The sequence below is a fragment of the Papio anubis genome, chromosome 4 (assembly GCF_008728515.1).
Source record: "Papio anubis isolate 15944 chromosome 4, Panubis1.0, whole genome shotgun sequence".
Classification (NCBI taxonomy): Eukaryota; Metazoa; Chordata; class Mammalia; order Primates; family Cercopithecidae; genus Papio; species Papio anubis.
In genome coordinates this window covers 41,291,926-41,319,829 of record NC_044979.1, presented here as the reverse complement: position 1 = coordinate 41,319,829, position 27,904 = coordinate 41,291,926, and the positions used below count along the sequence as shown (strand labels likewise).

Genomic DNA, 27,904 nt, shown 5'->3' with positions numbered 1-27,904 from the left:
CAGAGACTCCGTCTCAATAAATAAATAAATAAACAAACAAACAAATAAATAAATAAATCAGTGCTTTTTCTTCCTCTGCTACCTCCTTTCCTTCTACTCAATTTTAGTCAGTAGTAGTATCTTTTTTCAGATTTATCATTGTATTGTTAAATCTGCTTATGTTTCTGTTACTTTGTTTATTAGCTTTAAATGATACCTTTTAATTTTCAGCTTTTCTTGATAAAGTAATCAGCAAATTTCCTTTACACTCCACACTTAACACCCCATTTCCTTTGTTTATTTGGTTTTTACTGCTAACTTTTCTTATTGTCGGGCATATAACAGTTCTTCAACTCTAATTCTGTCATTAGTTTTAATTTTTGTTCACAGTTATATAAATCTTTGTTCACTGATAGTCCTTTTGTACTATCATCTCTTAGATGACTGTACACTCCAAGAAAAGCTCATGGGAAAAATATTACCTGAATACATCTCTATTACCTAATCTCTACCTAATAAGATGAAGATAATGAATCTACTTTGTAGGATTTCTGTGAAGATTAAATAAATTAATATAGTTAAAGCACATAGAACAGCACTCAACACAGAGTGAGCACTCAGCAACTGTTAGCTGTTACTAACCTTTGCCATTCTTCCAAACCTATTCCAACTATCTGAATCAGGTGCCCCTTCTCTGTGAACCTCTATCAAAATACTTGTCACACTATATTGTAATTGTCTCTTTTACTTTCTCTTGTATCTTTTGTGCTTAGCAGAGTACGTGGAACAGGAAATATTTTAAATATTTTCAATCAAATTAGTTAATAGGATCTTTAAAAATAAGAATATACACTTCTGCTTAGGATGATAATTAGGGGCAAGTGAATCCTGAGCGTGATTTGATAATGACCAAATAATGATGGGTTGTATTTCCAGACTTCACTTCTAATGATGATTATGGGAGAACTGGAGCCTTCAGAGGGTAAAATTAAGCACAGTGGAAGAATTTCATTCTGTTCTCAGTTTTCCTGGATTATGCCTGGCACCATTAAAGAAAATATCATCTTTGGTGTTTCCTATGATGAATACAGATACAGAAGTGTCATCAAAGCATGCCAACTAGAAGAGGTAAGAAACTATGTGAAAAATTTTTTATTGTGCATATGAACCCTTCACACTACCCAAATTATATACTTGGCTCCATATTCAATCAGTCTACATATGCTTATGTTTCCTCTATGGGTAAGCTACTGTGAATGGATCAATTAATAAAACGCATGACCTATGCTTTAAGAAGCTTGCAAACACATAAAATAAATGCAATTTACTTTTTAAATAATGGGTTCATTTGATCACACTAAATGCATCTTATGAAATGGTGAGAATTTTGTTCATTCATTAGTGAGACAAATGTCCTCAGTGGTTATTTAAATGACATGCATATAAATGATATGTGGTATCTTTTTAAAAGATACCACAAAATATGTGGTATCTTTTTAAAAGATACCACAAAATATGTGTCTTTAAAAATACACTGCAAAAATTATTAAGATGATTTTAATAATTTTAATAATACTATTGCCTAATGGAATGAGCATTGATCTGCCAGCAGAGAATTAGAGGGGTAAAATTGTGATGATATTGTATCCCTGACTTTGAACAAATAACCATATAACTTCTAGTGACTGCGGTTCTTTGATGCAGAGGCAAAATGAAGATGATGCTATTACTCATTTCACAACAATATTGGAGAATGAGCTAATTATCTGAAAATTACATGAAGTATTCCAAGAGAAACCAGTATATGGATCTTGTGCTGTTCACTATGTAAATTGTGTGATGGTGGGTTCAGTAATTATTGCTGTAAATGTTAGGGCAGGGAATATGTTACTATGAAGTTTATTGGCAGTATACTCCAAACAGTATTTCTGATTCAAAAGCAATATCTTTGATAGATGGCGTTTGAAATTCCTTTATATAGTCTTTTATGAAAAAAGTTGCAGAGAAAATAAAATGTAGTTAAAAATACAGTATCCAAAAAAATGGAAAAGGGCTAACTGTGGATTAGATAGAAATGGCAGTTCTTATAAAAAGGGTTGCATTCTTATATGAATGGCTCTCCATGTATATACTCAGTCATTCAACAGTTTTTTTTAGAGCCCCATTCTTATTTTTTATACACTTTGAGAGCATAATGAAAAGAAAAGCTATCCTGCAAAAGTTTTGGACTTACTTCAGAGAGGATATACTTCATTCCTCAAAAGGCCTTCTTCCAGGAATAGTATTTCATAACCTGGAGGTTGGAAAAATCTGGATTTTATACAAAAAAATCTGAGTGTTTCTAGAGGACACAGATATTTGTCTAGGAGGAGAGTAGGTTGTAGGAGTGGTAGTACCTTGCAAGATAAATCATGGGCTTTATTTACTTATGAGTGGAAAAGTTTTGGAAGGTGCCTTGCAGACTTTTTTTGTGTTAAGTATGTGTTTTCCCATAGAAATCAATTTATAAATGGTGGTTGGATTTCCTCAAATCAACCTTTAAAAGTATATTTAGCCAAAATATAACTTAAATATATTACTAGTAATAAATTTAGTACTGTGGGTCTCTCATTCTCAAAATGAGCATTTACTAATTTCTGAACACTGTGCTAGGTCCTGGGAATACTAAGTTGAATAAGACATAGTCTATTTTCTGAAGAGTTTATAGCAGAGGCCCCTGTATTAATAATGAAGGATTGTGTGGTATGTGAATAATATATCAATAAGGTTGTTAAAAATAATGAAAAAAGGAGAAGAGGAAGAACATCTTTTTTTTTTTTCTGATTGCATGGGCATCCTTAAAATTATTTTTGAAGTGTACAATTCAGTGTTTTTTTAGCATATTGACAGGGTTGTATGATCATCACCATATTTGTGGCCCCTTGAAAAGAAATCCTGTGCCCATTAGCATTCAATTACCATTCCTTTGTAGCTAAGTCTTCCCCATTCCAGCTTTAAGCAATCACCCATCTACTTTCTGTCTCTATAAATTTGTCTCTTCTGGATGATAATATAATAGGAGTTTTTGTGCCTAAATAAGCTTCTAAAGAAGAAGAAGTTAAGGAATCATCATTCAGCAAATATTTATTAAGACTTGCTATATTTTATACAGTGTACTAGGAGTTGGAGATGAAAATATGTGTAGAACATGAATCATATACTTCAGGGGTTCGTGGACTAGTGGGAAAGACAAACATATCAATAACAAATCAAACTGGTGATGTAATAGAAAATGACGGAGGCGTTTTTACAGGAGTAAAAGGAGGTAGCATGGACTCTATCTGGGTCTGCATGATGTGAAGAGTAACATCCTTACACAAAGAGGCACAAGGCTAATGTCCTCTGATACAATGATTCACCATGCAATTCTAAGGGTGACAAGAATGAAACTTAGGGCCTTGAAGGAATATTTTGATTAAGAGCTGCCAATAAAGTACAGTGAAGATTAGATTGATGTGAAGAAGTAGGAGATTAATGAGTAAATGGTCACTGGCTTGTTGAGAAGATTAACTGAGATGTACATATAATGTACCTAACACAACGTCTTGTACAAAGTAGCCATTCAGTAGAGACTAGCTTGTATTATCTCCCTTTGAGGTGAAGAAAACTATTAGAAATAGTATTTCTATTACTGATAGTATTTCTTCTACTTATGCCTCCCTTTGAGGTGAAGAATACTGTTAGAAAACATGACATGGGAGAAATACCCCTGAGAGCCAGTTCTTGTTAGTGACTACTGTGCAAAAAAGATGGAGGTTGGTGTAATTAAGGAGAAGGAAAGCCATGAAGCCAAAGAATTATGAAAAAGCATCAATATGAATTTTCATGATATGAATTATGAAAAAGCATCAATGTGAATTTTATAACCACAAAGTGGTCACTTATGGTTATAAAAGGATGGTCACTTATAAATATGGTAGTTGTTCTGTGTGATACAATTTACAGAAGTTGGTATATCGTGTGGAAGAAAACAGCATAGAATCCTGAAGGTCTGAACTGTGGCCACACTGGCTCCATGCTCAAGAAATGGCAATGGGGTTGGGAGGTGATTCCACTTTATGTCCCTTTCAGACACATAAACATGACTTGTGTGAGTACCTTATGCCAGACACTATTCACTGTGTAGTGAGCATGGTGGGTATGAAACGACAACTTTATTGTCTTTTCTGTCAAAGAACTTGTAGGCTGGTTGGGGGAAGAGACCATTTCAATATGAAGTGCTGAGCTAGAGCTACCCTTAGGGCACTACAGAAGCCTAGTTGATGGTTTTTAGCCTGGCTGGACAGTTCAGGGATCTCTAAAATCAGACGCCTTGAAGACTGAGTCGAAGACAAAAAATATATTTTGGACAGAGGAAATTGTATGAACAGAAACACAGGACATGAAACTACTTGGTTGGTGCAGGGTATCATCAGGATAGAACCAGATAGAACCAGATAGAACCAGAGTGTAAATAAGCCAGAAGGCCATGTCATGGAGGCCTTGTATAGCAGTCTCAAGAATTTGATTATGGAGAACTTTCATCAGGGGATGATGTAATCAGCTTTGAAGTGTGGATATATCACTGACTGTGATAGTGAGGAGCAGAATTAAGGTGGACATGATTAGAAGCTTTGTGAATAGCAGAAAGAACATAGATTTTGAAAGCTGACAGACTTGGGTTACTGAAGAAAGTTACTTAACCTTGCTATGTCTTGAGTTTTATCCTCTGCAGTATGGGGATAATACTGCCTATTTTGTAGAGTTTAGTGGATTATTCTGGCATATATAATATAAAATAAAAGTTATTATTATTAATGATGGTACTATTTGCTATTCTGACTAGAAGGAGAAAGACTAATAGGAAGCTATTTCAGGAATCCGGATATGGTCATGATGGACAGGAAGAGACAAGAGTTATATATAGGAATTCTGGGAAGATAAGAAATGTCATGTTTATGTACTATTTGCATCCATCAGAAAAGGCATCAGGAAAAATGATCCTTCAGGAAAGAGTGATTTTTTTTCTTTAAGAAATTAGAAGAGGAGAGAAATTGGTTTGAGATTAAGGACTCCATGCATAACAAAAATTGGGAGGGAAGACAGGTAGAAATGCTATGGGGTTAGGAAGGAAAAATGCAGAGGTGAATTACTTAGAATTGAGACATCTGATCAAGACAGAGGAATCATAGCTTTTGCTAACGAAGTACTAGTGGAAGATGCCACTAGGTGAGGTTTAGTAAATAATTGTTGACTATAGGCTGCATTTAAAAAACTAAACAATTTATGCTTCTTCTTTGCCTAAGTGTCAAATAAAACATTCAGCTTTTTATTTCAAAGTATCTCTGAGTCCCTGTTCCCTTTTACGTTCTGCTGACTTTTGTAACTGATTTAGGCTTCCTTAGTCATCTTATGATAGCAAAAATCACCCAGGCATTTCCTACATTTCTTGTATTTTTTAAAAATGTAATGGATGTAATGAATTTTAAGCAAATGTAATGAATACAATGAGTAACTTAGTATATGCTGTTTTCTTCTCTATACTGAATGTTTCATATATGTTCTTTTCTATGCAACTACATGGTCAATTCCTTGAAAATATCAACTCCAAAATCTTTATTTTGGTATACTCCATGTAGCACATTGAGAGAGTATTAAACTCTTGTTGGATGATTGTTTCAGAAGTGTTTTGAAGTAGGCATGTCAGTTGCAAAAATTTTGCTCAGCAAATGTTGTTCTGTCTCACAGTCTCAAGACATTGAACAGATGATTACATGGTAGCATGTGATTGCTGGGAGTAACAGATAAAAGTAACTGAAAGTGCTCAGTTATCCTGACAGTGAAAATCAAAAGTGTCCCCTATTTTCAGTGACTTAAGAGTTTCCATTTTTGTGTCTTTGGTATTGTTGTTACATAAGTGTTCTCACCTTTGAAAAGGCCAATAAGAATTCAATACACTATAATGCCTATGTGCCAAATGAAGGTGCCCTTTTTTTTTTTAAGTGTGGAGGAGTTTTGATCATAAGAACTTGAAATACCTACAGAATCCTTTATGGTTAAGCAGCTGGTGCCAGCACAAGAATCCCTCAATATGTTCTCCATGAAGCCCTGTTCACCAAATGCAAACATTCATGATTCAGTATGTTTTCATTTTGACTGCCAAAGTTGATCTATTTCTTAATATATTACATCTAGACTTGGAACTGGAGATGAGAACAGAATATTATCTTCCTCATTTTTGTGTTTTTGTTCAACTCTAATGTCTGCAAAGCACTTGCGTATGTAATGATCCTTGATGTCATAGGAGCAGGCAGGTAAGTGTAAAGCTGTCTGGATAGGAGAAAGCACGCACAACATATTTCACATAGTTTTCTGATTTCAGTTTGTTTTTGGAAATTATTCACTCAGTGAGATAGCTTAAAGACGTTATCACGGGGAAGGGCATGGAGATAGTTCTGTGTTGATAGAAAACCTGTAATGTACAGCCATGAGTGACGAGTCAGGTTCGGATTCTTCACCTTCAGTCCTCCTCTTTCATAAACAGCTCCATGTTCTGTTTTACATTTTCTACTTTAAATATAGGTTATAGAAGAATGAATTTCTAGGCAAAGTGACACTTATTTTAAAATACTATTATGTATCCCTGTGCCCATTAACTTATCCTACCATTTTTCTTCCCCTGTGTCCAAACCACCTTTAGAATCTCCTAAATATTTGTAGCTTTTGTAAACAGCACTGGAGACTTTGCTAGTTTAAAAGGAGAAATCAACATAATTAAGCCCTAGTTAATACTTTTGGAACCACGTAATGGTCTTCTTTAAGTAAGTGTCTGTCATGACAGCCATTACATATACATTATAATAAAAATTTATTTACTGTGTAAGTTGAAGAAGGTAAAATCTGGATGTAGTTTCTAAACTCTGCTTGGTAGTTTTGTACTTAAGTCACTAGAAGAAAAAAAAATTGGGAGGGAAGCTGACAAGAGTTTACTGAAAGAAAAAAATACTTGGGAGGGAAATTGGCAAGAAGTATGAAAAAGCTTGGGAGGGAAGTAAGCAAATAAATGAGTTAATGACTGTTCTGGAAAATAAATTCTATCATGCAGATATCACATGACTGATTAAATTTGAATTTGACCTCCTGCTTTCCAGGTCTGGTAAAAACTAACCTGCAAGAACTTGAAACTTAACCTTTGAATGGTCAATCCACCACTGTAGGAGAATTTATGATCGTTCAGTTGGGAGAACTGAAAATAAAAAAGTACCATAGGAATTAACATTTGCATTCACTAGCCAACACATAATGGACATCTAAAACAGGAATTTGAGGCCAGGTGTGGTGGCTCATGCCTGTAATAACAGCACTTTGGGAGGCCGAGGTGGGTGGATCACAGGAGGCCAGGATTTCAAGACCAGCCTACTAAAACACACACACACACACACACACACAAGCCAGGCATGGTGGTGCACATCTGTAGTCCCAGCTACCTGGGAGGCTGAGGCATGAGAATAGCTTGAACCCAGAAGACGGAGGTTGCTGTGAACTGAGATCGTGCCACTGCACTCTAACCTAGGTGACAGAGTGAGACTCTGTCTCAAAAATAAAATAAAACATATATTTGAAACACAATGAACTATGTCCCTTAAACAAGAGTAAACATCACTAAATGACTGTACCTTGAACTACCTGTAATTTCTCCTGATAGGTAATTAAGCTTCAAAGCACTGACACTTATTTACTGTAATATGAAGCAATAACTTTAAAAAAAAAAACAACAAAAAACTATTGAACCAGAACCAAACAGGAATGCTATAGCATTTTGTGAACTAAACTGCTATTTCATTTCATTTGAGCCCTGGAACTTGAAAATAAATGCTAGCTAACATCTGTGAACAGAACAGACCCATAAGCACTGTGCTAACCACCTTTCATGAACTGGTCATTAAATCCTCACTTTCCATTTGTCTAGTGACAGCTTCACTCGGAGTTTGCAGTCAAAGTGAAAACATGCTGAATTCCAAAAGTGTGAGCTGTGTTTTAGAAGTTAATCACAATTCTGGAACTAATTATTAGCTTAACAAATGAGAGTTCTTATGTCTTTAAAACCAAAATAGCCCTAAGTCTGTCCCTCCTAGTAAGATTTGGGTCAGTCAGTGGAACAGTAGTATATAAATATAATTATAGCTGTCTAGGAGCAAACTATCCTATGAATAGATAATAAAATTAAGACACTGAAGCCATGTTTTCATATTAAAACACAAAGTAAAACATCATTGTTTTCCAAAGGTAAAAGCCATACTGTATCATGATATATATATATATATGCCCGATGTTTCAACCCTCTTGAAGAATTGAGATTCTTGACTCTACACTCTTAGCGTTTTCTATATTGAACAGATGTCTAATTTAAGGAGGTCAAGAGACCTTACACTTATTTTTTAATGGTACCTTAGACATAGAAGGAACCTTAGAAATCTCTGGCTGATTCTTTACATCTGCAGATGATCATGTCACTAGGCTTCTGACTCTATAGCCATAGAAAAATGTTCATGAAGACCTTTCAGGAAGGGAATGTTGGTATTTCTGAAAATTGAGTACAAGTATTCTCTAGACAAAACAGCTCTTGAAATGGTAGATTGTATTCCCATTATTATATTTCAGAACCAAGACATTAATACCTACTTTTTATTTACCAGGTTTAGTTATTATTGAATTAGATTTTATAAATTAAAGAAATAGATTTCAATAAATATCTGTTGAGTTCCTAGTACGGACACACTGTGTTTGGCACCAGGGATGTTGCCTGCAAGTATAACAGGAGTTCATATTTGTAATGAGTTTATGATTTACAGATATTTTGAGGGTGAAGATATATACATATATATGTGTATACATATATATACACACACACACACACATGTGTATACATATATATACACACACACATTCATTTAGTAGTATTTACTACTAAATATTTTATGAGTGCAAACTTTGAACTGGGGACTGGGTCAAACTCTAGGAACATATTTGATGACAAAGACATAATCCTGTCCTCAAGGAGCTTTCATTCTAGTAGAGAGGATGAAAACCAGTACAGTTTGGTAAGTTATATGATATTGGTTAATGTAGGGTTCTTATGTAAGTCTAGAGAAGTAGCATTTAATCTGGTCTTAGAAGGTCAGGAAAGGTTTCCTTGGAGGAAGTGACATTTAAGCTGAGAGAAGATGGATAAACAGGAGTCATCTGAGTGAACAACAGGGAGAACATTCCAGAAAGAGAACACAATGTACAAGGCCTGATGCCAAGAGAGAACATTCATTACATTGGGGAACTATAGTCAGTTCTGTGTGGTTGGGATGTAGAATGAAATGAGCCTGGACCCAAGAGAGCACTTTGCCCTGTGGGGAAGCTGTAGATATTACAGTAAGGTTGGAGTCTGGAAAAGTTTGAAGAGGCCAAGTAAGATTCCTAAGTACCCATTGGATCAAGGTCCTTAATCTTACAAAAACTTATGCAAATAAATAATAAATAGATGACAACCCAATAATCAAAAATAGACAAAACATATAAGAAGAAAATGTATTAAAAATATTCAAAGCATTCAACATATACAAATGTGTTCAATCTGATACATAATGAAAGAAAAGTATAAAACAACATTGGGCATGACTAAATAACAGTATGAGGGAGCCTGAGGAGAGGCAGCATTTGAAATTTCAGTACGGAAGAGAAAAGGGGTGACTTATAGAACAAGGAGACAGAAACCATAGAACATGTTTGGATCCTTTTCATGTGGGGACCCTTTTCTGAAGTAGGATGAATACAAGTAATGTGTGTGGATGCAAATATGAGGTAGGATGTAATGGGAAGTTGGGCAAATTCATATTTAGTCATTCATTCAAAAATACTTAATTGAGCTATTGCTGTGTGGCAAGCATCATTCTACAAATGGAGGACACAGTGGTAAGCAAGACAGTTTGTACTCTCGTGTAGCTTACCTTCCACTTTGAGAAGACAGATTACAAATAGGTTAAAAGTCAATAATACGATGTTTCAGCATTAACAATAAAAAATTAGGGTGATGTATAGAGTGCCTGGGAAAGAGCGTTCATGGACCTCTTCATTCTCTCCTTTCCTGGTGTCATAAGCTACTGCTTCATTAATGCTGCCATTTCTCTTTGTTTATGTTTCCAGTATAGTACTCACCACATTATTACTATAGAGCTACCTTATGAAGGTGAAGGTGTCCATCTCCCTACTTCTAAAAAAAAAAACCCAAAAACAAAAAAAGAGGCAGAAAGACAGAAGGTCCTCCACTAACTTTGATGTGTAACGTAACCAGTGAAATCCAATTATTTTACAGCACTCCAGCTATAGAAGAGTTTGGGAAATGTAGTGTTTAGTGTTCTAGCCTTTGTAGCACAGAAAATGCCTGGAAGGAAAGGAATTGTGTCTTCCGCAATTGCTTTTCTTTATGGGGAAGTGCTATAGCCCAAATAATATTTTAGGAATATTCATCTATTGTCAATATGCAAACTGGAAGGGGATAATGAAAATGTTCTGGTTAAAAGTTTATGAAATATTGTTATTCGCATTTTAAAGTAAAAAGGGGCAATGTTTAAGGGACTTGTTTAAGATCACAAGTCTCATAATTGGTGGCACCAGCAATACAATCCAAATCTAACTACTTATCTTTTTGCTATGCCTTATTAGTGTTCATATTAGAAAAGAAATTCTGTCTCAGACACTAATGACTTGTTCTTTGAACACCAATTACTTTAAGTTAGAACTTCATACTAGTTAATTTAATTATGGGGTCGCAGTATTATTAAACTATCAAGACTGTAAATTTTCTGTTTGTAAAGGAGATTATGATAACAAAGATTAGTGAACTAATGATATTGAGAATTCTATGACATAATTTTGGAAAATATTTGCAGGATATTTATTTTTGTGTAAATAATGCTTTCAAGCTACCGTTATCCTAAATAAGTGTATATTTGGGAAAACCACCTATTCTAACACACTTGAAATTTAAATAAGTCAGGAAATTTTTTTCCAGATCTTCTCCCAAATTATCTTCTTCTTTTTCCTCTCCTCTTGGGAAAGAATCTCTTCATGCCTCATAATATCAAATTTAAACTATGGAAGTCCAGGTGGTGGACAGTCAGCAAAGGGGAAGATGAGAAGCTTGTGTTACAAAGCCAGCTCTTGACAGAATAAGGATCTGGTAGGAACTTCAGAAGTAATGGGTAGGTAAGTATGAAGGCCAGCTGCTAAGATCTGAATTACAAAGCAGAAGACTTATTTACTAGGGAGCTGGAAAACATATTAGGAAATCCAGAGCAGGGACAAATTTCAAGATAGCACAATAATATAGCAATGAAGTACTGAGAAAAGAGTTTTTTTTTCAGGGATTGGATTTATTCTAGCATTTTAGGCAGCATTTTGGGCATTTCTAAGTGGGCAGACTTAGAGGAGGTAGTTAAGGAATTAGCAGCTGCTAAATGCCAATTCTTAGACCAGTTGAATCAAAGTCATCTAAAAAGCTTTCAGAAACCAGACTTTTTAAGGGCCATTTGAGGATTCTTAAATCTGGAGTCCAGAAATCCGTAGCTATATGAGTCTAAGGTAGAGCTAGAATAAGAAAAATAAAACAGTTTGTTTGTTTCAGGTATCTTTTCTAATATTATTTCCCTTACCCCAAACACCTTAAATCACTGCACTCTATAGCCATTCTTTTAAAAATGCTTGAATTATTCGTTTCAAAAGCAAATACAGATCTACACACATATAGAAATAAACATTAAAGAGACAAAGATATTAAACAGAGTTATATATGCTTACAAGTTCATACATATATATAAAACTGAATATTAAGTGTGATATTCGTGACAAAATCTATTAACATCCATTATGTTAGTGCTTTTTGTACCGTTTGTTGGGTCTAGTAAAAATTGCATTGGAATTTGAGTTTTCTGCTGTACATTTGGTCGGTTCCTATCAGTGAAGGAAAACCCTTTTTTTATTATTATTTTTTATTTATTTATTTTATTTTTTGAGACAGAGTCTTGCTCTGTTGCCCAGGCTGGAGTGCAGTGGCATGATCTTGGCTCACTCCAACCTCTGCCTCCCGGGTTCAAGTGATTCTCCTGCCTCAGCCTCCTGAATAGCTGGGACTACAGGCACCTGCCACCAGGTCTGGCTAATTTTTGTATTTTTAGTAGAAACGGAGTTTGCCATGTTGGCCAAGCTGGTCTTGAACTCCGACCTCAGGTGATCTGCCTGACTCAGCCTCCCAAAGTGCTGGAATTACAGGCGTAAGTCACCACGCCTGGCCCCTTTTTATTTTTCAAGTTGATTGAAGATTCTTAGTTCTCATGCTTTCTAGTAGTGATTAATCTTTAGCCAATATTTCTATATACAGCTATCATGTTTGACTTAGGTCAACAAATGTTCTTTCCTAAAAAAACAGAATCCCAATTTTAATTTCTAAATTATTTAGTATCTATTTTCTGCTGTGAAAGTTGAATTCTGTTGATATATATCATACAGGGCCATGTAGCATTCTCAGCTACACATTCATATGTATAGTAGCTGTATACAAAAATGTTTAATTCATTGTCTCTCTCTAATACTCTCTTGACTCTCTATATTCTCTCACACACTCTATTCTTCCCTTCCTCTGTTCTTTCTACCTGTTGCCTCTGCTCCTACCACACTTATTCCCCCCTTGTCCATTTTCCTTGTGCATAAAGCACAACACAAGTGCTTAGTAATTGTTAAATGTTAATAACAATGACAGTAACCACCCAATGATTTAGTGTTAATGACATGCTTTATTGAATGACATTACCTCTAAAGTTCATGTTTCCTTTACCCAGCCAAGCTTCTTACACTCCTCCCTTACCACAAGCATCTATATTGTCAAGGTTGTTATAAAGAGTAACAAGCCAGCCACTAGAAAAAGGTTTATGGTATTTTCCTATCTACAAAGTCACAGGAAGCTCAAATGTACTCAGTAAATATTGCAAAATTACACAGGACCATTAAATGTAACACTTCGCCCTTTCTTTAAAGTTGTCTCTCTGTCTTTCTGTCAATATAGCAACTCCCTGTATCATTGCCCTGTTGTATTTGCAAATCAGAGTTAATAAGCTTTATATTAGCAATTACTCCTTAACAACTTCTGGTTTGTTTGGTCCAGTTGAATAATGTTAGCACTTAAAAAAATAAAATTATAAACATTTATGTGAAAAGTGCATATATCATATTGGATATGTTGTTATACACTCCTTAATAATTAAGTTAATCTTTATTGCACACTTATTATAATATCACTTTGACCTTCTCTAGTACTCTTTATCTAAGTATTCTCAAGTGCTTTACAATCTCAAACAGACCCAATGTGTTGTATGCATAGAATCCTTTGAAGCTGACATTTGTCTTTCTGACCAGTTTGTTGTAAAGGAAATGAGCCAAAAAACAAGTATCTAGATGAGTAGCTCAAACATTAGTACACATAGTAATCACAGGTTAAAATGCAGATAGATTACCCTGTTCAAATTCTCATGAGTAAGAGTAGGTGAAGCATTTTAAAATAAGCTCCCCAGGTGATTCTGAAATTGGTCCAAGGACCACATATTAAGAACTAATGATCCAAATAATTTGACTTTTTATCTGTAGATTAAACCATGCTGAGAAAATTATTAAAAATTGAAATGGCAGTGGAGGATGGTTTGAAAGAAAAGGTTTTCAGGGCCCTTTCAACAAGAAAATTAATTGAACACAATATTAAAACTCTATATTTGGTTTAAGACTAAGGCTTTGTTTTTAAATCTCAGTAATTTTTATGTAACAGGTCAATTCATTCCCAGAATCTTAATTCCAATGAATGATTTCCCACAACAATTTTTGTGGATAACTCCAAGGGACCTCAAAGGAAGTTGTAGGTTGTAGTGTGAACAAAGAGAAGTGGAATTTGTCCCTGTGTGTAAGGTTTCTCTAAGTAGCACAGGCTCTCATACTGCTTTTTAAAAAAATTATGATAGCATCAAGTGGAATTAATTTTTTTAGATCATACTTTCACAGAAGGGAAAATCTACTGTGAAGGCTGGAAAACCAACACCCTTAAGATAAATATGTTACCAGATTTCAGCACCCTTAGTAATCAGCAAAGATAAATGTTTAACATTGTGTACAAAATGAAGTGTTTTATGTTAAATCAGTTAGAGAAAGTCAAACACTAATAACGTGGTTACAAATGAACAATAAATTAGGTAATCAGAACAGGTACAGTGATTAATAGCAGGATATTGGTATTATTAATGTATTTTGTTTTAAAATAACGAACTTAATTACAATTCTCCTCATCCTACCCCCACTATTTTATTTTATTCCAGTTTCAGCAGTTTCATATTATGATCTCTGAGGCACTTTTTATTAAAGTTATCCAAATGTACACATTTCTCTTTATATAAATGTTTCAGTCCAGAAAAGGAGGCCAAATACATTGCCTCAGAACATCTAATCTTTTCAGATGTGGGAATCTTTTATTTTCACACTTTTAAAGGTAATCTGTATTTCTGGTGTCTATTGTAGACAGAAAACTTTCATATGACAACACTCCTATTTTCTTAACTCCATTGATAGGGGCCAAGACAAATTCTAAGTAGAACTTTTTAGCCTGTTCTTCTTACCATCATTCTTTCACAAAACCTCCAGCTTTAGACAATTGCTATTATGAATTTGACATGTACTTTCCCAATCCATTTGCATAAATTTACACCCATATATATGTATAGTTATCTATGAATAATATTTAGTAGCTTTTTTGTGTGTGGCTTTAAAATTTACATAAATAGTATAATTTGTGCACATCCTTCTTTAATTTGCCTTCTTGGCTACTGTTATCTTTTTGGGATCTAGCTATGCTGCTGGTATATAGAATTCTATTTCATTCTTTTTTCATTGTTGTTTTGTACCCATAATGTGTCACATTTTATTTATTCCTTCTGTTACTGATGAACATTTAGATTCTTCCAGGGTTTTACTCAATACTGCAATGAAAATCTTTGAATTTTTCTCTTTTGCACATACACAAGAGACTTTTCTGACATATTATCTATAGGTGAATTGTGTGGTCACAGGATACATACACACATTTTAAATTTCACTAGATACTGCCAATTTGCACTTTGAAATAGCCATACAATTTACAGTACCACCAGCCACTTATGAAAGTTCCCATTTCTTCAAATCTTTGAAAGTTCTTGTTATTAACAGACATATTAATTCTTGCCATTCTGATTTGTAAATCAGAATCTCTATTGTTCTATCTCTAGTTCTAATTTGCAATTCTCCAATTACTTATATGATGCTATATATTTTCATGTTTGTTAATCATTCGGATTTCATATCTTTTGCCAATTATCTTTTTGATAAGTTATTGTGGCGGCCATGAGATGTGCCTTACAGAGGCCTTGCTAGAGGGAATATGATTGAATGAGAGCCCCAGATGCTGTGTATTAAAATCCTTCACTGAGTTTGTCTCAAGATTTCTCCTTGCACATGAATGAATGAGTAAAGCTGGGATACTAAAGCAGATGTGTATTTGGGAGATATGAGACTTCTTTAGTGGCTGATTTTTGGCTCACAAATGACTTTGCCAAACCTTCCTTAGACTGCTCAGTGTTCTAACATCTTCTATCCAGCCTTCTACCCTTCTTTCCTTTACTAAGGGATTGAATTTACTTTGATGTTTCATAACCTCCTCTGCCTCCCTCCTTATTTCCTTTTATACCATTATTTCCCCTAATAAATCCTTGCACATTTAATACCATTTTGCCATTAGCAACTTGCAAGTCCTATACTAACACAGTTCTGTACATTGCATTACCATCCTCTAGAGTGGGATCTTTTGTTGTAGAGAGTTTTAAAATTTTTATGTAGTCACTTTTATCCATATTTTTCTTTATGGTTTGTATTTTTGTGTCTTTTCTTTAGCATCTTTTCTAACAGAAATAATAATTTTTTAAATTATTATATATAAAAATTATTATATAGATAATATATAGAATAATATAATAGAATAAATATTATTTATATTTTATAACAATGTGGTTATATATTATATAACAATGTGGTTATATATGTCTAAATATTATAATAAAATTTGTTATACTTATAAAATATAAATAAATGTTGTTATTTTATAACAATATAGAATAATATAATAGAATAAATATTATTCTATATTGCCAAAAGTTTGAAAGTTGCAATCGTTAGAATTAGTTTTTGTATATTGTGTAAGTTAGGAATCTAATTTTATTGTTTTCCATATGGAAAGCCACTTGTCCCAATATAATTTTTTGAGTAGTCTCTCCTTCCCCTATTGTCATTTTGACATCTTTTTTCTAGGTTCTGATCTATGCATGTGTTTCTTTATGGAATAGTTGGCCCTTTGTATCTGTGAGTTTTGAATACATGGATTCAATCAACTACAGATAGAGAATATTTAGAAAAAGCATCAGAATTGAACATGTATATATATTTTGCTTGTCATTATTCCCTAAACAATATAGTATAACAACTATTTATATAGCATTTACGTTGTATTAGGTATTGTAAGTAATCTAGAGATGATTTAAAGTATACAGGAAGATGTGCATATGTTATATGCAAATACTAGCCCATTTATATAAGGGTCTTGAGCATTCATGGATTTTGATATCTACAGAGAGTCCTGGAACCAATTCCCCACAGATGCCAAGGCACAACTGTATTTATTCGATCATCTACTTGTTTAATTTCACATCAGTATCTACATTTAAAATAACAATAACTTTATTCTGTATATTTTTTATTACTTAGGGTTAGAGAGTTTCCTCTGGTGAGGCATCATAGTGTCTCAAGCTGACCATAAAGACAAGGGAGGGCTAGGATCAGTAAGACTGGGCAGAGGAAGATACAATAGATCTCCTATGCATGAAACAAAAGTGCAGCTCAGAAACCTGCTCTTTCATTAAGTTGTCCTCTATACCCTCACTAGATTGTAAGCTCTTGAAATCAGAGGCTATACCTTAATTGTCTCTGGTACCTACAATACCTCACTCACTGCTTGGAACATATTGCCTGCAATAATTAAGCCTGCTCTGGCTCCCAAAGCATAGAGCAAATCTAACCAGAATTTACCACAGTCGCTATCCAAAATACCAATTACAGTTGACCCTGGGACAATGTGGGGGTTAGGGGTGCTGATTCCCCATGTAGTTGAACATGTTGCATAACATAATACATAACTCTTGTTATTATGTAACAGGATTGAAGATGATAAATCTTTGGAAAGTGGGGCAAATAAATTCTTATGAATTTCATATCTTCCACATATGTTTTACTTTTTTCATAAGAAGTGGTAACCCAGTTCAGAAGGAAAATAATCATCCCCTTTTACTTATGCAGGATATTCAGTCTGTCTTAGCACCATAATAGTGAATGATGGAAGTCAAGCTCTATGAATACATTCCTATGTACATATATATGGCTATATAGTATACATGCATGCACATATACATATATACACTTTCATATATGTGTATATACATGTCCATATATGTATGTATATTCAAATGTATATGTGTACATAGCCAAGTTATTGTGCAGTTGACCTTTGAACAACATGGGTTTGAACTAGCAGGTGCACTTATACATAGATTTTTTTTTCCCATTTCTGCCACCCCTAAGGTAGCAAGGCCAACTCTTCCCCTTGCTCTTCCTCCTCAGCTGACTCAACATGAAAACTATGAGGATGAAGACCTTTATGATGATTCACCTCCACTTAATCAATAGTACATACATTTCTTTTTCCCCATGGTTTTCTTAATAACATTTTCTTTTCTCTAGCTTGCCTTATTGTAATGATATAGTATATAATGCATATAACATACCAAATATGTGTTAACTGACTGCTTATGTTATCGGTAAGGCTTCTGGTCAACAGTAGACTATTGCTAGTTTAGTTTCTGGTAGTTACAAGTTATATGTGGATGTTTGACTGCATGGGGAGTCAGCACCCCAACCCTCATGTTGTCCAAGGGTGTTGTCCAAGGGTCAGTTGTAATTGGTATTTTGGATAGCAGCTGTGGTAAATTCTGGTTAGATGTACTATATTTGTAAATGAAAATCACATTGATTAAATATTATTGAGGAGAGCATTTCTAAGGGTAAAATCTTGTCTAATGCTTGAAACATCTTCAGTTTCCTGTCAGTTTAGATCTTTTTCAAGTAATTCTGAAAATCTCTCTTTTAAGCTAAATTTAACACAACCAAATAGCCAAATATTTGAGTTCCACTAATGAAGGTATCTGAATTTCTGTTAAAAGTTTGAGATATATGTTAAACCCTTCTAATATAACTCTTCTTTCTCTCAGTCAAACCTTTTTTTTTTTTTTCTAACAGTTGCTTTGCTGCTTCTTTCAAAGTCATGCTTCAGCAAGGTTGCTATTTAGATGTCTGACTAAGCATGTTAGCTATATGATAAGATGGCTGGATAAGAGATAAATATAGAAAATTTAGCTTTTTTTTTCTACTTGCAATAACCCTTTAGGAATTAAAATGGAAAACTAATAACTATTTGATTCATAATAGTAGCAAACCATAAAATATTTAGACAAAAATCTAAGAAATTTATAAGATATATATGGAGAAAATTGAATTGAATAAACCCTTATCGAACTACGTAAAACAAGACCTGGATTAATAGAAAGATCATGATTTTTCATAAAATTCTGCATCTTAAAAATGTGAACCCTATCCAAATATAGGCACATTTAACAAAATTATAAATACAACCCAATAATGTTGGTTTTGAAATTTTGTTAATTGGAACTTAAATTTCATATAGGAAGAAAAAATAAAAAATAAAAAATATTTAAGAGTGCATGCTTTGTATACAAATTGCCTTAATTGGAATCCTGGCTCTATCATTTATTAGCTGTGTTATCTTTGGGATGACATCCATCTTTTCTTATAGATATGCTTAAAACAGTGCCTGACATACAGTAAGCACTAAATATCCATTAGCTATTCTTCTTCTTATTTATGTTATTAGTATTGTTAATATTTGTTATTATATGAGAAGACTAAATGACCAAGGAGAGTCAAGAAATTTATGAATAAGATTTATGCTTTGTCAGATATTAGAGCCATTAAAAAAAACCCAAAGTGCCAAAAAACCTGGCAAAATGTTAATATAGGAATAAAAAAATGGATCTTAGGAAATATGAGAATATGATATATGATAGATGCTAAATGAATTCAGTAGAAAAAATATTAATTTAATAAATCATGCTTGCTATCCAAGTAAAAGAAAATGAGGTTAGATTTGTGTCTCATACCAAATATAACCATAAATTTTACCTTGATTAAATTTTTTAATTAAAAAGAGCAATAATATTTGAAAAGAAATATAGGATCCTCAATGTATATCAGTTACCTGAAGGGTGGGTAGTACTTTTCAACAAATATAGGAATTAATCACTTGGAATACTAGAAGAAAAAAAGATAGCAAACAAATACAGGAATTCCAATTTCCAGCAGATACAGTGATTTCATGAAATGTTAACTGTGCACATGATAGATGGTCTATGGATAGTATAAAAGAGAAAAGAAAAAATGTTTTTTAACATATGCAGCAAAAAAGGTTGTTAACATCTATTACATACAAATAAAAATGAATATGTAACACAGAATTCAATAAAAATAGGCATTTCACAGGAGAGCAATTCAGATGTTCAGTATTTACAATTTCATAGGTATTAAGGAAAATACAAACTAAAATGGCAAATTAGCAAAAATTGAGGTGTGATTATATTAATATCTATTGGTGGTGGTGATTATGGGGAAACAGGTACTTTCAAAACTTGCTAATGTAAATATAATTCTTTTGGTTGTTTTGTAAAGGAACCTGGCAACGTCTTTTAAAAATAAAGAAAACACATACTTTTGACCTAGCCATCCCATTCATGAGAATATGTCTTAGAAAAATAAGATCACAAAATCATAGAGATTTATGTGCAATGATATTATTGGTAGGTTCTTTTATGAGGAGGAGTGTGGATAGTAAATGCCAGGGAAAGTCACATAGCACCTAATAAGTGTATTTATGAACTACAAAAGCTTACACTTTCAGTCTAGTCTAGTCCAGACTGCAAATAAATGTGAGCAAGTGAACTCAAGCACAGAATTGCTTGAAGGCAGGTTGCATCAATCTGCTTTCTTACAGTATCCTGATATTGACTTATCAAGAAAGTTACTGTGGTGTTGATTATTAAAATATTTATGTATCTAGGTATTTTTCATTCAGTAGTATGTTATTCAATTAGCAACAAGTGTAGGGATTTAAAGATATTCTTGTTTGTTTTTACTGCTGAAACATATTCTAGTGGAAATTTCAAATAAACAATTAGTCATCCTAAAAGCAAGTCACATTTTCTCAGAAAAGACAAGGTAAAGAACTTATATGTCCTCCCTCAATTCATTTATAAGAATATAAGATGAATAAAAATATCATAGCACAATTTAGCATTGTAAAATAAAATTAACTGGTCATTTCTAGTGTGGTCATGCTTGGAAGGTGAAAGAAGTCAAGATCTTGTCTGGGAACATCATGTCTACCTTGACCTCACCCTTAAGAATCCTAGCCTTTAGTTTAAAATCACATGGCTATGTACACACCAACTTCAACAACAGTACATCTGGCAAGGTCATGCAAACCTGGGACTTGAACTTCTGATTCTAAATCCAGTGCTTTTTCTGGACATCATCTCTTGTACATTCCTTATGATGATATGCTATGTGATCAGGCCTTAAAATCTGCTTTTTTTTTTTTTTTTGTAAAGGCAGAATGGGGCATATTATCACGTCAGGTAAGCATTCTATTCAAGGATAAATGGAAATAAATGTCATATATAGGTCACTGATAAATATCTCATTACAAAATTATGAGAGTTACCAATGTTTGAGTAACTTAATATACAATGTTTTTACAACTGTTAAAGGAAGATATTATTATCCCCATTTTATATATGGACAAGTTAGGGCCAGAAAAGACTTCCTCAAAGCTGTTAGTCCTGTAATGGAGACAGGGCTAGAATACAGGTCATTTTGCTCTTTGACTAATGTTACCACTCATGTTTTGTATTTTGTGTAAAGTTTTATTTCATTTTACTTTATTTATTTTTTGAGACAAGATCTTACTCTGTCACCCAGGCTGGAGTGCAGTGGAGTGATCACGGTTCATTGAAGCCTTGACCTCCTGGGTTCAAGTGATCCTCCCACCTCTCAATCTCCAGAGTAGCTAGGGCTACAGGTGTGTGCCACCATTCCTGGCTAAATTTTGCATTTTTTGTGGAGACAGGGTTTCATTATGTTGCCCAGACTGGTCTTGCACTTCTGGGCTCAAGCGATTCACCTGCCTTGACCTCCCAAAGTGCCAGTATCACAGGCTTGAGCCACCATGTCCGGCCAAGTTTTATTTTAGAATTTAAAAAAAACAAATTTCACTTGGATTGTTACATTTTATCTCATTGCTTTATATTTATAGAATTGCTTTATAAATGCCACTTTCTTAATTTTCATAGTTAGCACTCTTTATGAAACATAAACTATTATTTGACCCAGATTTTTTTAGAGGAATTGAGTCAGAGACCTGTTAAGTAAATGAGATTTCACAATAAGCCAGACAGACCAGAGTTCAAATTCTGGGTCTCACATTATCCAATTCAATATTCCAGCTTTGTTACTTATTGAGCAACCACTACAAACACAGTTTACATGACATCTGATAGCTCTCAAAATGGATTTTACAAACATAATTCAGATTTCAACTCAGCAGTGACTCAGGAGGAAGGACACTTGGATGCATTTCTTTATGGCATTTTTCCCAGGGCACACACAACCTGGAAGATCTCCCAAGTATCAGGGAAGGTTTCACCCTGAGGAATCCCATTCCTTCTAATCTGGGACAAGGCGAAGGAGAGTAGTCTCTCATCAGCCATCTCCCCAGGCAGGCCTAGGCCCTCCTGGAATGCATGCCATGGCTTACTGACTGAAAGTGTTGAAAAGACCAGGCACTGTGGCACACTACACTATTCTTAAAATAAAAAGGAATCAGAGTAGCTTGTGGTTATAATTGAAATGGACAGAGTAACATGGTGCCAAGAAACTATTAGCAATTCCTTCCCTAAATCCCTCATTTTCTTAAAGCATTTTCTCCTTTTCCTCAACAAGGTTTAAGTTAGGATTTGAAAGATGATAAGACTAAAAGGAGGGTTGTTTCTGGTCTTTGGAGGAGTTTGATATTCCATTCGATCTGAGTGTGCAAAGCCTGAGTTCACATGAGATCTTCTGATCTCTTTCTCTAATATTTTTCACCTTATTCATACAGGAAAAAAGGAAGGGAATACTTTATTTTCATTCTCCCTCCTCCTATTTCCTTGACTTGTTTAAAATATAAATGTTATAGACACCTAAGATAGAAATTTGACTGAAACAGCCTCTTAATTATTTTCTTAAAAATTAATGTAATAAAATCACATTGTAGTCTTTGGACATTTAAATCTAGAAGGGATATTTTCTTTTACTTTTTTAAAAATTTAATTCAATAGTATTTGGACTACAGGTGGTTTTTTTGTTACATGGATAAGTGCTTTAGTGGTGATTTCTGAGATTTTGATATACCCGTCTCCTGAGGAGTATCCACTGTACCCAATATGTAGTCTTTTATCCCTCCCCCTGTCCCACCCTTCCTCTATTGTCCCCAAAGCACATTTTATAATTCTTGTGCTTTTGCAACCTCATAGCTTAGCTCTCACTTATAAGTGAGAACGTGCGATATTTGGTTTTCCATTCCTGAATTACTTCATTCAGAATAAATTGTCTCCAGCTCCATCCAAGTTGCTGCAAAGGCCATTATTTCATTCAGTTTTTTGGCTGAATAGTATTCCATGATGTATATATGCCAGATTTTCTTTATCCACTTGTTGATTGACAGGCATTTAGGTTGGACCCATATTTTTGCAGTTATGAATTGTCCTGCTATAAATGTATGTGCATTTTTTTTTTCCATACAATGACTTCTTTTCCTTTGGGTAGATACCTAGCAGTGGGATTGCTGGATCAAATGGTAGTTCTTTTAGTTCTCTAAGGAATCTCCATACTGTTTTCCACAGTGGTTGTACTAGTTTACAATCCCATCAGCAGTGTAAAACGGTTCCATTTTCAGCACATCCATGCCAACATCTATTATTTTTTGACTTTTAAATTATGGCCATTCTTGCAGGAGTAAGATTGTGGTTTTAATTTGCATTTCCCTGATAATCAGTGATGTTGAGCATTTTTTCCTGTGTTTGTAATTTGTTTGCATATCTTGAGAATTGTCTATTCTGTCTTTTGCCCACTTTTTGATGGAATTATTATTATTTTTTTTTCTTGCTGATTTGTTTGAGTTCCTTGTAGATCCTGGATGCTAGTCCTTTATCGGATGCATAGTTTATGGATACTTTTTCCCACTCTGTAGGTTGTCTGTTTACTCTGCTGATTATTTATTTTGCTGCACAAAAGCTTTTTAGTTTAATTATGTCCCATCTATATATTTTTGTTTCTGTTACATTTGCTTTTGGGATCTTAGTCATGAACTTTTTGCCTAAACCAAGGACAATAAGAGTTTTTCCAATGTTATCTTCTAGAATTATGTTTTCTGGTCTTAGATTTAAGTATTTGATTCATCTTGAGTTAATTTTTGTATAAGGTGAGCGTTGAGGATCTAGTTTCATTCTTCTACATGTGACTTGCCGGTTTTCCTGGCACTATTTATTAAATAGGGTATCCTGTCCCCACTTCATGTTTTTGTATGCTTTGTCAAAGATCAGTTGGCTTTAAGTATTTGGCTTTATTTCTGGGTTCTCTATGCTGTTCCATTGGTCTACTTGCCTATTTGTGTACCAGTACCTTGCTGTTTTAGTAACTATAGCCTTGTAGTATAATTTGAAGTTGGGTAATGTGAGGCCTCCAGATTTGTTCTTTTTGCTTAGTATCCCTTTAGCTATGTGGGCTCTTTTTTAGTTGCATATGAATTTTAGGATTTTCTTCTATTTCTGTGAAGAATTATGATGGTATTTTGATGAGAATTGTATTGAATTTGTAGATTGCTTTTGGCAGTATGGTCATTTTCACAATATTGATTCTACCCATCCATGAGCATGGGATGTGTTTCCACTTCTTTGTGTCATCTGTAATTTCTCTGAGCAGCATTTTGTAGTTTTGCTTGTAGAGATCTTTAACCTCCTTGGTTAAATATATTTTCATGTATTTTATTTTATTTTATTTCATTTTTTACAGCTGTTGTAAAAGGGATTGAGTTCTTGATTTGATTCTCAGCTTGGTTGTTGTCAGCAGGGACATTTTCTAAAGTATGGACTGTAGTTCCTTATCTTCTATCTGTTTCTTATTGACACCTTCACTTTTCTTGTCCTTTTTTCCCACTATTATCTTCTTGACTCTTTAATGTGTAGATATCTGCTTCTCCTGACAATTTTTGCTTTTCCAATTTTCTTTCTTTTTTTCCTCTGCACACATTTATTTATTTTCTTCTATGTAGTTCTTTATTTTTAACTTAATATTTGATTAACTTGCCTTCCCTGTCTCTCTTCCTTCTTTCCATAAATCTTCATTAGTTGCCTGTGCTAGGCTAGGATTCTATACCCTCTAAATCCATAATCTGTTTTCTATAGTCAACTGTATTATAATCATACTGTCAAGATAATTACTTATTTTTAGTACTTAAAAATATTTTGAAATTTTAACCAGTTTAGTTAATACAATGTTGAGTTCGAATCTGAAAAAACAGTGGAAAACTGTAATAATTTTAGCAACCTCCTGCTTTTTAATAATGTATTAGAAAATTCGCCTCTTTTTTTAAAAGCCTACAGTGAATCTATTCATACAAGGCAAAAGCAAACCATTCTCTTCATTCTCTTTTTTTCCCCAAAAGATTTAAGTGCTTTTTTGTTTGCTTTTTTTTTTTTTTTTTTTTTTTTTAAGATATAGAGTCTTGCTCTGTCACCCAGGCTGCAGTGCAGTGGTGTGATTGTAGCTCGCTGTAGCCTCGAATTCCTGGGTTCAAGCAATACTCCTACCTCAGCCTCCTGAGTAGCTGGGGCTACAGGTGCATGCCACCACGCCCAGCTAATTTAAAAGAAAAAAATTGTGTAGAGATGGGTCTTGCTATGTTGCCCAGGCTAGTCTCAAACTTCCAATCTCAAGCATTTCTCCCACCCAGCATCCTGAAGTGCTGAGATTATAAGTGAGCCACTATGCCCAACCAGATTTAGTTTTTAAAAAGAGAATGCGATTTGAAAAGGGAAAAATGTGAGGCAGGAGAGAAGAAATACACACATGAGCTGTCCTGTAATTGCTATAAAACTGAAATCTTCTGCCTCGCTAAAGGAGCACTTCCATGAACACCTCTAAATTACCTCATTACCTTCTAAATTAGGTGTGAAGTCTACCTTCTAAATTATGAGTGAAATCTACTGCAGTCTTATTTGGATGGAATCCTAGGCACGTGGTCCAGTTCATGAGTTGAACAAAAGCATCCTCTTTTAGGCCAGGTAGAAAGAAAGAGCTATGTTTTACAGGTCTCATAACCACAGAAAGTCTTCCCCATAAGCAGTGCTTATGGGTATTAATGACCTCTCTCTATTTTATTTCTCCAGCGCCTGAGTAGCAGAGTCCATTGAGTCCTGCTACATCTCCTCCAACATGTCAGCATTTTTTTCACAGGCCTTTTGTCACTCTAGATCAGAAACGTTGATAGCAACAGTTCCTTGAGGGCAGTGGCTAGCATGATTCCAGCCAACAGGAGCTGCCAAATGGTTCTCAATACAAATGATTACTTATTAATCTATTTATTTTGTGCATTTGGAGTTTTGCATGTGAAGTCCTATTTATGTCCATATGATAGATAAATGAAACAAATGAATAACAGAAGTAACCATTTTGACACTTTAGATATAGATAATATTGGATTATTTCTGGATTGTGAAAGAAGAAGGAAGAAGCATATGGAAGAGAATTTTTAATAGAGGGGAGGAAGAAGGAGGTGGAAACAAATGTACAAGGATGGGAGGAGAAAAGGGAGAGAGCCTTTTTTTTTTTTTTTTTTTTTAAGGCTAATGAGAGTTTACTACCTATCTAACTCTTCTCATTCTTCAAGACTCAGACCAAATCCCATCTATTTGAAAACCTCTAGGGTATTCTATCTATTGTATACTTCAGTTATGTGCAAAATTAATTTGCCAATAATTGTGAACTGTTTTATAAACTATCTTAAAATGGTTAGCTAATCTTTGGGATGGTATTTAGCCTTCTCCAGGATTATGACTTACCTTCTAAATTAGACATATAATGCCTAGGAGTCAAGGACTATTTCTCATAAATTCCAGTCTTCTTTTACAATGCCTAGAATGGCTGTTGCCACAGAAATGTTCATTACCTGGGAGAAAGGATGACAGGAGAGGCAGAATGAGTGGAGAGAGGTCGTGGGAATGAGGTGCTGAGGATAGATGAGGAAGAAAGCTGTTTTAGTTGGGAGGATAGGTGAGAGAAGTATGGAAAGGAATTGCCTTGGAACCATGGAAGCCCAGTGAAGATACTTAGATCCTGCAGAGGTGTAAATAGTGTTCTTTTAGTTTCTCTTATTAGGAGGTTGATTCATTTTGGGAGATTTCTTTTGAAACGAGTGAACTTAAATTGGAGAAAAGTGCATTTTAGTATGTTGATAGCATTTGAATTTGTAAAATGGACCTATGGATGATCTACACACATTTATATGCCTATAAATATATATATATTTTATGTTTTGGTATTTTATAATTATTATTTAATGATCTTTAATGACATTTTAAAAATTAAATAAAAATTTACATCTAAAATTTCAGCAATGTTGTTTTTGACCAACTAAATAAATTGCTTTTGAAATAATGGAGATGCAATGTTCAAAATTTCAACTGTGGTTACAGCAATAGTGTGATATAAGATGTGCCTTTCAAATTCAGATTGAGCGTACTAAAAGTCACTCTCTAATTTTCTATTTTTGATAATAGGACATCTCCAAGTTTGCAGAGAAAGACAATATAGTTCTTGGAGAAGGTGGAATCACACTGAGTGGAGGTCAACGAGCAAGAATTTCTTTAGCAAGGTGAATAATTATTGGTCTAACAAGCATTTGCTGTAAATGTCATTCATGTAAAAAAAATTACAGACATTTCTCTATTGCTTTATATTCTGTTTCTGGAATTGAAAAAATCCTGGGATTTTATAGCTAGTGGGTTAAGAATCACATTTAAGAACTATAAATAATGGTATAATATCCAGATTTGGTAGAGATTATGGCTTATTCAAAATCCATGCCCATATTTTGGTGTCTGTATATTTGTTTGCCTCATGGTATAGTTTACTACAAATGGAAAACTCTAGGATTCTGCACAATACTGGCAAGAGAAGATGTAAATATCTGTGAGTTCCATCATGGACCCCGCCACTCCAATGTACACACCAGCTTTAGGCTTCTTGGTATAGATAAACATCTACTTTCAAAGCTTTTCATCATGATTTTCATAGCAAAATAGGAAGGCAAATGATGTCACTTAGCTTAAAATCTATCATATTTAAAATAAACAGGACAAACACATTAACATTGTTGGGGGAGGAGGTCCCTAGGTAGAAACACTCTTGGTCCAAGCCTTTTAAAGCTGTTAAAGAGATGTAAATATAGATAATGTATGTCAAGGAGAGAGCTTTGTGGTTAAACTGTAACTTTCAGTTTAAACAATTATTGGTGACTCTGATG

The 27,904-nt window shown here is 34.1% G+C and overlaps 1 protein-coding gene across 4 annotated transcripts in view; it reads left to right on the top strand.

Moving 5' to 3' along the window:
• CFTR (CF transmembrane conductance regulator) overlaps positions 1-27,904 on the top strand; it is a 185,301-nt gene that overhangs the window by 79,957 nt on the left and 77,440 nt on the right. For all 4 annotated transcript variants that reach the window (XM_021935087.2, XM_031664846.1, XM_031664845.1 and 1 more), the window contains 2 exon segments: positions 916-1,107; positions 27,159-27,253. In XM_021935087.2, coding sequence (XP_021790779.1) covers positions 916-1,107; positions 27,159-27,253 — 287 coding nt within the window.